Genomic DNA, 9,203 nt, shown 5'->3' with positions numbered 1-9,203 from the left:
GTCGTACCGGCAGCGGTGTACCAGCACGGGCTGTACCACACCGGCTGCACCGACACTGGCTGTACCGGCAGCGGCTGTACCAGCACGGGCTGTACCCACACGGCTGTACCGGCAGCGGCTGTACCAGCACGGGCTGTACCCACACCGGCTGTACCGCATGGCTGTACCGGCACGGGCTGTCCCACACCGGCTGCCTAGCTCCGGGGGGGGAGGGCACGCTGCGGAGTGGGCACCCCCGGAGCGACTCGCACCCACCGGCGCCCAGGAGCGCTCTGGCTGCGCGCGGGGCGCGGAGCCGCTGCTGACAGCTGAGGCGAGTGAGGAACAGCCCTGGTGGGAGCTCTGGTCGCTCTCACTTTTATTAAAAAAAGAAATGCTTTCCAGCTCGGCCCCTCGCGTCCTGCGCTTTACTCGCACTCTCCACAGCCCGATTGCGCGTTTTACCGCGCGGCACAAGCTGCACTTTCGGACGAGGAGCGCCCGCGGGCCCGCCGGGCACGCACCACCTCACAAAATGGAGGGCGGCGGGCCCGCCCCTCCCGCGCGCCCCGCGGCGCGGCCATCTTGGCGCCGAGACTTCATTTCCCAGGCGGCGCGGCGGTGGGGGAGGCGATGTCCGCCATTTTACCGCTCCCTCCGCCCCGCTGCGGCCGGATTGAATGAGCGCGCCTGCCCGCCAACTGAGCGCCATGTCAGGCACCCCGATCCGCGGCACCCCCGGCGGGACCCCGCTGTCGCCGACCCGCATCTCCCGCCTGCAGGAGAAGGAGGAGCTGCGGCAGCTCAATGACCGCCTGGCCATTTACATCGACCGGGTGCGGGCGCTGGAGCTGGAGAATGACCGGCTGCTGCTCAAGATCTCCGAGAAGGAGGAGGTCACCACCCGCGAGGTACGGCCTGCGGGCCCTCGCTCTGCGCGGCTCTCCGCGGCGGGAGCGCGGGCAGCGGCGGCCCGGCGGAGGCGTTTCCCCGCGCCGGCCCCGGCGCTCGGCTGAGCTGTTCCCGCGCGGCGCCTTCGCCCGCCCGCCCGGCGCGGGGCGCACTGTGGCGGCTCCGCGCGGCCGCGGCTCGGCGGCGCCATGCGCGGCCCGCGCGGCGTTCGCGCCTGGCTCTGGCGGCGGGGCGCGCCGGGGCGGGGGGCTCCGGCCGCGCCCGGCCGCTCTTCAGGGGCTGCGGCCGGGCGGAACTGAGGGCGGGGGCGGCGTGCGGCGATCCCGCGCCTTCCCGTGCGCGCGCGGCCCCGCGGGCGCTGCCCGGGGCTCCCCGGCCGCGGCGGCGGGCAGAGGGGCTGCCGGTGGCACGTTGAGGGCGGCTCCGGCCGGGATCGGCACCGAGCGACCCCGGCGGCGGCAGCGGGCGGGCGCGGCGCGGCTCTGGCGGCCGGGAGGCGCTGAAGCCGCGTTTCGGCCGGGCGTGCGGCGCGGCGTTCCCGGGGGCCTCCGGTCGCTCTGGGTCTCAGCCGCTGCGGGCCGGTCCTGTGCCCTGGCGGGCGGGCCCGGCCGCCGCGATCTGCGCGACCCCGTGCTGAGCACACGCGTCCCGTGAATTCTGGCAACCGGAATGTTACTTGTTCTTTACGGTCCCTGTCCTGTCGGCGGATGCCATAAGATGAAAAATTTGAAAGAGTTTAGAATAACTTTTGCTTCTGCCCAGAGGAAGTCCTCCTTAGTCTCCGCAAATGCCAGGATCAAATCCTTGTAGGGTGAGCTACTCTTTGCTGACAGTCCCCATCATGGAAGGGAATCTGATCTGCTTCCTGTGGTCTTGGAGGCAAAACTGGCTGATTCTTTTTCCTAAGCCATGTTTTGTTTTTCCCTCTTCTGTTGTACCTGCTTTCCCCCAGGACTCTCCTTCCCATATGGTGGAAGGATGTAGTCAGTGACACAGCTGGGGACAGTCCCACCATCCTGTACCAGCCCAAACCCCCTCCGTCTGTTGTTGCTAGGTAACATGTCCCACCTCTGAGATGAAGTTAAACTGCTGTAGAAAGCCTGGAGATACTAACCTTTACTGTAACTTGTGTGATGCCATGGATTGCCATGCCACTGGTAGGCTTCCCTCCCCATCTCCTCTAAGGGTCTGGTTTGATGGTGGTAGAGGTGGTGGGAGGAGGGTTTCAATTAATTTAGCTTGAGCAGAGCAGATATGATAGTGTCTTGTTTTGGGAGTGGGTGGCCTACCTGCAATCAGAATACACCCAGGATTCAAGTGCTTTGAAGTCCCTTTATACCACTTAATTATATATTATAACTTCTCTGCTTTCAAAGTAACTAGATATCTCTAAACATAAAACATGGCTACATTGCGTGTCCTCTGAGAAATCATGCTATAAACAAAATAACCATGTGTGGTTCAGAGAGCTTCTGCGCTGTAGATTGCTGGAGGCTAGAAGGAATATGTGGTTTAAATGTAGAAGACAGAATGTAATTCTGTTGATAGCACACATGTGACAAGAGTAAGAACAGGACAAGCAGAAAACATAGATACAATCTCATTAGATTTTTAATATGAACATAAACTGATTCCTAATATCAGTTCTGTGTATTATCAATGTTGGAAAAATCCTCCAATGCAGTAATCGGAAAATAAACTTGAGGATTTTGATAGAAATGTTTTGCTTACTTTGCCCTTGACCTTTCCTTCTTTGCTATTCTTCCAGAGTTCAAAAAATGTCCTAGTTCTTAGACATGCTCTAACAAACTTTGTCAGGATTCCTCAAGCTCTCCTTTGACATGTCAGAGATGACCTGTGGTGCTTTAGCTGGTCTCCGGGCTGGATTTGTTAAATGCTTCCCCCATCCCTTTAGAACAGCTTATTATTCTTTGCATATGTCCAGAAAAGGAGACTTTGTAGTCTTATTGTTTTGGTGCAGGATAGGGGACAGCAGTCAGGACTGTGGGAGCAGTAAAACTTCAGATGACTGTCAGATGTCGGGTTTACTGGAATGGGAGGATCCACTCCTTTCACTTTCAAGACCAATCTAGCTGCTGACAATTAAGTTTCCTTGTTGCACTGTTAGAATTTGTGTCATAAAATAACTAAGCTTAGCGTGAAATAAGATATTAATTAAAAATAAACCCTCCAAACCTCACAAAAAGCCCCAAACCAACCCCAAAGCAACTCTAACTTCTGTGTAGAAGCACAGTTCTGTTCTATCTGCATCATTATATTGCCTCTACATGCTTAAAATGAACTCTTTTATTTTCCTCGGATGTTCAAGATGAAAATTCCCCTTGTTTGTCCTCAACTGTGTGTAAATATAACTCTGATTTTTTTAAAAAATTTTTTAGCTAAATGCTCTAATATTTTCAGCTTAACTCGGTAGTGGCAGAGAACATCGTCTGCCACCATCGTAGATGGAACGATGCATGTTGTGGGATGGTGAGCAGGACTGACTGCTCATCAGTGGGCTCTGTGTTAACACCTGAGACTTTTGCCTTGAGAGCAGGTGATGGGTCCATAATCCAAGGCAAATGGGAGGCTGAGGATTTGCTATGACAAGCAGTACCATGAGAGGGCTGATTGTCCATTCCTTGTCACTCCAGTATGCCACAGTGACCATATCTGAGAAAGGGGCTGGGATGAGACGGTTACTGACATCCTCTGCCCCCACCCCTGCATGCATGGTAACAAAGGGTTGGCATTTCTGATCTTGTTCTCAAAGCTCTGGTTTAGAGGAGTATCTTCTAATCTGCTGATGCTGTTCAGTCGCTGTTCTGCTGGAGACTCTTTAAGCATCATCTGATCAGGATGTTCTTTTTCCTCATTGTTTTAGTCAGCAATCTGCCGAAGATAGAAGAAAGCAGCCACTTTCTCCTCTGTTGGGCAGTCTCCTTAGTTTTACAGGCCACGGCTACATCATGGCCTTGGAAAAAAAAATTCCTGTTGCTCTTTTGAGGAACCACGAGGCTGCCACCTCTTAACAGTAGAGAAAAGGAACTTCGCAGAAGTTGAGATTCATCTCTAGTCCTCTACTGATTATAGCTCTTTTTCCTGCTTTTCCTACCCCTGTTCAATGCTGTTCTACCTTTTCTTGTATGCAGTAGTCCTCTAGAGAAATGAAAATGTGTACAGTAAGCCCTCAGACAAATACAAAAAATATTTAGCTGGGGGAACCTATAATTGTCCTCATTCTTTCCCTGTTTGCTTTCTCACATGAATCTCCTTGTGTAGCTTAGCCTATGACAGAAGAAAAATTTAGCTCATTCCCTTGTTTTGTTACCTCCCTAGTATATAACTGGTGCTATTCTAACTGCGCTGGGGTCACTGTTACAATGACCTAATTTGTGAGGTCGAGAGGAACAGTATAGTGGAAGGGCTGAGAGGAAGAGTCTTAGAGCTCTCCTCAGTTCTCCAACTCTCTGCCCCCCTGCAGTGCTGATGATTGCAGCCTTCCAGAAAAGATGTTTTAATGGGCATGGGGTGGGTTGCCACACTGTTCTGAGGACATCTTGCTGTTTTCGCTTACAGAAAGGAGAAGTAGGGAGGAAGAAAAGAGAAGATCCCTGGGAGCCTCAGCCACTGGCAGCAATTGCCCTTGTGCCAAAGCAGTATCTATGCAGGGTTCCCTCTTCCCCTATGTCTTCCCAGCTCTGTGGGTGTGATTGCAGGTGGCTGCAATCCTGTATATCACAGTCATCAGAACTTTTACTGTAGTCTACCACATCTCTACTTATCTGCCAGTACTGCAGCTACTGTGCCCTTTGTGTGTGCCACATGTAGTAACTAGAGCTACTGTCATGACCAGGCCACGTGGGTCTGGTGTTGTCTAGTTGCCATCTGGAAAATACATGTTTAGATGCTGCCATGGATGGTGGGTCACTCCAGTTGCAGCCTCCAATACATGGGTTTAAATGGTCTTCTGGCACTGTAGACATCATGGGAGGTGATGGTGGGATGTGCAACACACATCTTCATTGTTCTTGAGAACTTGACTGATGTTCTTTTGACTCTGAGCCATGCCTGACTGGCAGTCCTTTGTCAGCCCTTAACTGGGTAAATAGGACCATATTGAGCCACACCTGGTGGGAATACACTTATATTTTTCACATTAATGCATCTTAATGAGATTAATGTTTCATCACCAAATTTGTCTGGAATCACTTAGAGTTGGATGAGGCGTGCTTGTTGTCTAACGTGTAGGTTCATTGCTGCCTTGGCATGTTCCCTGAGTCTTCACTGTGTGACATCTTGCAGCTTTTCTCAAGGGATTGCAGTGGGAGGTCTGTGTTTGTGTGTCTGTCCTTGAAGCACTGTGCAGTGAGCTTTGAGTGCTCCCAGCACAGGTTGGTAGGTGAGGGAGCATCCAGCAGTCCTGCCTTCACACTGTGCTGTGGAAACATCTCTATTTTCTGGTTCTCCACTTGCTCTATTTCCTTGTCCCCTGTGTTGCCAATTACAAACTTGCAGGCTCTTTTTCCAGCAGAAGAGGGAAAAAGTGAAAGCATGTTCACAGTGCAATTTGTGGAGTGTCCAACTTGGCCTCTCTGCAAGACAAGTTGGGCTTGGGGTGTGTTGACATGTAGAGCATCAGGCTGCAGCCTGTCTTCTGGTTCCTGCTGAATTCTGCTTTGAGGTTTTAGCTTTGTTTCTTCCATCGCCTTGTATGGGTGGGATGGGCTATGTTTTCAGAATGGAGTGACCCATTTGCTGGTCTAACCTGTCATCTGGGCGGGTTTGCTCCTTACCAGGGACTTGCATTCTTGACACTGTAGAGAGGCTCCTGAGGCTCGCTTCGTTATATGACTATTATCTCTGCAGCTCTTCCACGTGGGCACCAGTGATACTGGCAGGGGTGACATGAAAAGTATCAACCATGACTACGTGCCTCTGGATGGTGTTAATGGTGTGGGGGCCCAGGTGGGTGGGGAGGAGGAGGGGTTTGAGGATGGCTAAGTAGATCCTGCAGAGCAACACTGAATTGCACAACTACTGTTGGCAACAGGATTTTGTTTCTGTGGCCATGGAACCGTCTTTCAGGATTGACGACTGCTTCAAAGAGACAGGATCCACCTGACTAAGTAGGGCAAATATATCTTTGTCAGCAGGGCTGGTCAACCTGCTAAGAACAACTTTAAACTGGGAATGATGGGGGAGGGAGAGATTCCTTGCTCAGGTAAGATCAGGTGAGGAAATGTCTACATGTAGTCTGTGTCTGGGGCTAAGCAATAGCCCATCCCCTAGGTTCTTGGACGTCTGGGGCATCAGCAAAAACAAGTTGGAAGAGTCCTTGAGCGCTACAGATACCTGCATACCATGTCTGGCTACAAACTAAACCAAAGTGTCTTATCAACTTTGTTCTCACCAAATTGGGTGCTACAGTCTTTTTAAAAATGCATCTTACTTCAGAATTATAGCCTCTCTGCACAGAAAATTGTTTCCATGATTGTATTCCAGTGAAACCTGGTCAGGAAGTGATGGATGGGGTAAGCAAGCGAAAGGCCCAGGGTTCTGTGAACAGAAGAGAAAGCAACAGAAGAAGGATGAAATGGAAACACTTCCACATAGGCATGTGAAGAAGGAAGTGCCTACTGTACAGCCGTGTGGGGAGAGCTCTCCCACCCTTCCTGGGGAATCATCGCGCTTGGATGCCTCTGAAGTGCTTGTAACACTAATTGTGTGCGGTGCAAGGAACAAACGGGGGAATGAGAAGTCTGTGGACAGAGAACTGCGATCCCACTGGGATCTGAGATGGCTCACGGACCAGAAGGCTGTGATGACTGGATACAGGCGTTCCAGGCAGTGAGGAGGGAGTTGCCCTTCATGTGAGAGAGCGGTGGGAATGCCTGGAGCTCTGTCTAAGGATAGGTTATGAGCTAGCTGAGGGCTTGTTGGTCAGGATTAGTGAGCAGACCAAATGGGTGACATGGTGGTATGTGTCTGCTACTGACCTGATTGAGAAGAAGAGGTACATGAGGCCTCCTTCAGTCAACTGGAAGAAGCCTCACATGCTTTAATCTTTGTGCTCTCCTGGACCTAATACTTAAAAATAAGGAAGAACTGATCAGAGATGTTAAGGTCAGGGCAGTGACCATGAGATGATGGAGTTCGGGATCTTTAGAGGATGGAGCAGAGCAAAAAGCAGGACCACACCCTGGATATCAGAGAGGAGACTTTAGCCTCTTCAGGGCTCTGCTTGAAAGAATCCCATGGAGAGAAAAAGGGTCCCTGAGAGCTGAGTTGATATGAAGGATAACCTCCAAGGTCAAGAGTGGTCCATCCCAACAACCAAGAAATGGAGCAAAGGTGGCAGGAGACCTGTATGGATGAGCAAGGAGGTCCTGACTAAATGTAGACATAAGGAAGGCTGCTGTACTCGGTGCACTCTTGTGGTCAGAGCAGCCTTCAGGAATACCAGGCCCCTGAGACCAGAGGGAAGTCTGGCTAAAGAAGACTTGAGGTAGAGGTAGACTCTTGTTAGAGGAGGATCAGGATAGGGAACATCTAAACAAACTGGACGTAAGTCCATGGGACCTGATGGGTTGCAGCCATGAGTGCTGAGGGAACTGGCCGACATTGTGAGACCACTCGGTTATCTCTGAAAGACTATGATGGTTAGGAGAGGTTCCTGAAGACTGGAAGAAAAGCTAATGTCATGTCCATCTTCAGGAGAGGCAGGAAGGAAGATTCAGGGAACTACAGGCCGATCAACCTCACCTCAGTTCCTGGAAGGTGATGTCTCTGTGTCTTTTTTTTCTGCCTGCTTGGATTCTACGTGGCCTCTGTAGGGAGCCTTTGGTGCGGGATGTTGTTCAAGCCTTCTGGAGTCCAGGCAGACTGGTTTAGCTCAGTCTCCCCTTTCGGAATGCTCGTTGGCTTTTCAGACTCTTGTTCATGTGCTTGGTGCCTTGTCCGCTGCTTTCCTTTAAAAAAGCTGTACTGCCTGGTTTTTCTCTGCTTTGTTGTGCTTATATGTACTGCTACTTCTTTTTGAGTTTACAAATTTGTTGTGAATACTGCTCCCTGGTTGACTGAGCAAGTCCAGTAGGTTGTGGAACTTTGATTTTGCAGAAGTCATATCGGTTCTTCCGCAGTATGACTCTTATTCATGTGCCCTGTAACTGTTGTTCAGGTTAATGCCTGCTGTGCTGCCATGGACTTCAGAGTTCTGTGACAGGTAGTTCCTGCGTTAGAAACTTGTATGGCACGAGCTGTCTTCTAATTCTCTAGTACAAAATGAACTCAAGTGGCAGACTACGTAAAATACTGATTGTTTTAGTTCAAAAGCGCGCTTTAGAAAGCCGGTAATACTTTCTAAAGTGATGGTTTGTTACTGCTGGTTTTGTTGATCCATTCTACGATACTTTCAACTGATGCTCAAGTGCAGAAATCCCTTAAAGATTCCTCTAGTGCAAATACTAGTAAAATAAAAAAACCCAAAGATATGTTTTCACTGCACTTTTTTAGGTGATTCTTCTACCTGAACTGATGGGCTTGGGGCCACAGGCTCTCATGTATGCCTTTTTCATGAGCAGAGCAAGGGTAATTACTTTCTACACCATTCATAAGTTGTTCTTAGAACTTAATTTTCTGGCTTGCTGTGTTGTATTGTGATTAACAGAATTCATGATCTGTGATGATACTCTGATTGTGGAAACCAAAATCTAAAGAGATTTACAAAGGATTAGACAAATCAACAGTATTTGGTGACTACTAGGTTTTGATGCTTGGAAGCAATTTTTAGCTCCAAACTTTTTTTTTTTTTTTTATTTTTAGAAGCTGGGAGTATATGTGAGTGAAGAATCATTGTATGTTTGCCTTATTCTTTATATGCTTTCCCTTCAGCATTTGCTACCAGCTGCTCTTGTTACTGGCTTTCACTGGAACGATTGGCATAGGCTTTGAGGATGAGTTTGTATCTTTCTCAAATGTGAGGAGCAAGAGACACAGGTTGTGCTAACACAAGCAAAATGATGACAACAATAAATAAAGGAAGCAATTTGAATAGATTGAATTTGAATTGATAGAAGATGACAAAAAATGGAGTCAGACAGGTTATCTCTTGCATCCAGCATTTTCTGGGAGTGTTCAAGGACAGGTAGACACTGTCTGGTAGCACTCAGCTCAGAAGTTGCCAGATGCATTTATTTACCCTTCTTCTCTTGTTGCGGTGGATACTGGCTGTTGTTTGTGTTGACTTTTGTTTGTTTGTTCAGAAGGGACATGTGAGGCTTATCCTAAGAGTACCTGCCTTGGTTTGCCAG

The 9,203-nt window shown here is 49.8% G+C and overlaps 1 protein-coding gene across 1 annotated transcript in view; it reads left to right on the top strand.

Moving 5' to 3' along the window:
- Positions 1-689: 689 nt before the first annotated feature.
- LMNB2 (lamin B2) overlaps positions 690-9,203 on the top strand; it is a 33,640-nt gene continuing 25,126 nt past the window's right edge. Inside the window, 1 exon segment of the mRNA XM_086627666.1 lies at positions 690-890. Within this exon segment, the coding sequence (XP_086483792.1) occupies positions 690-890 (201 nt within the window).

The sequence above is a fragment of the Tauraco erythrolophus genome, chromosome 28, assembly GCF_009769465.1.
Source record: "Tauraco erythrolophus isolate bTauEry1 chromosome 28, bTauEry1.pri, whole genome shotgun sequence".
Taxonomy (NCBI): domain Eukaryota; kingdom Metazoa; phylum Chordata; class Aves; order Musophagiformes; family Musophagidae; genus Tauraco; species Tauraco erythrolophus.
This window is presented reverse-complemented; position numbering and strand designations above follow the sequence as displayed.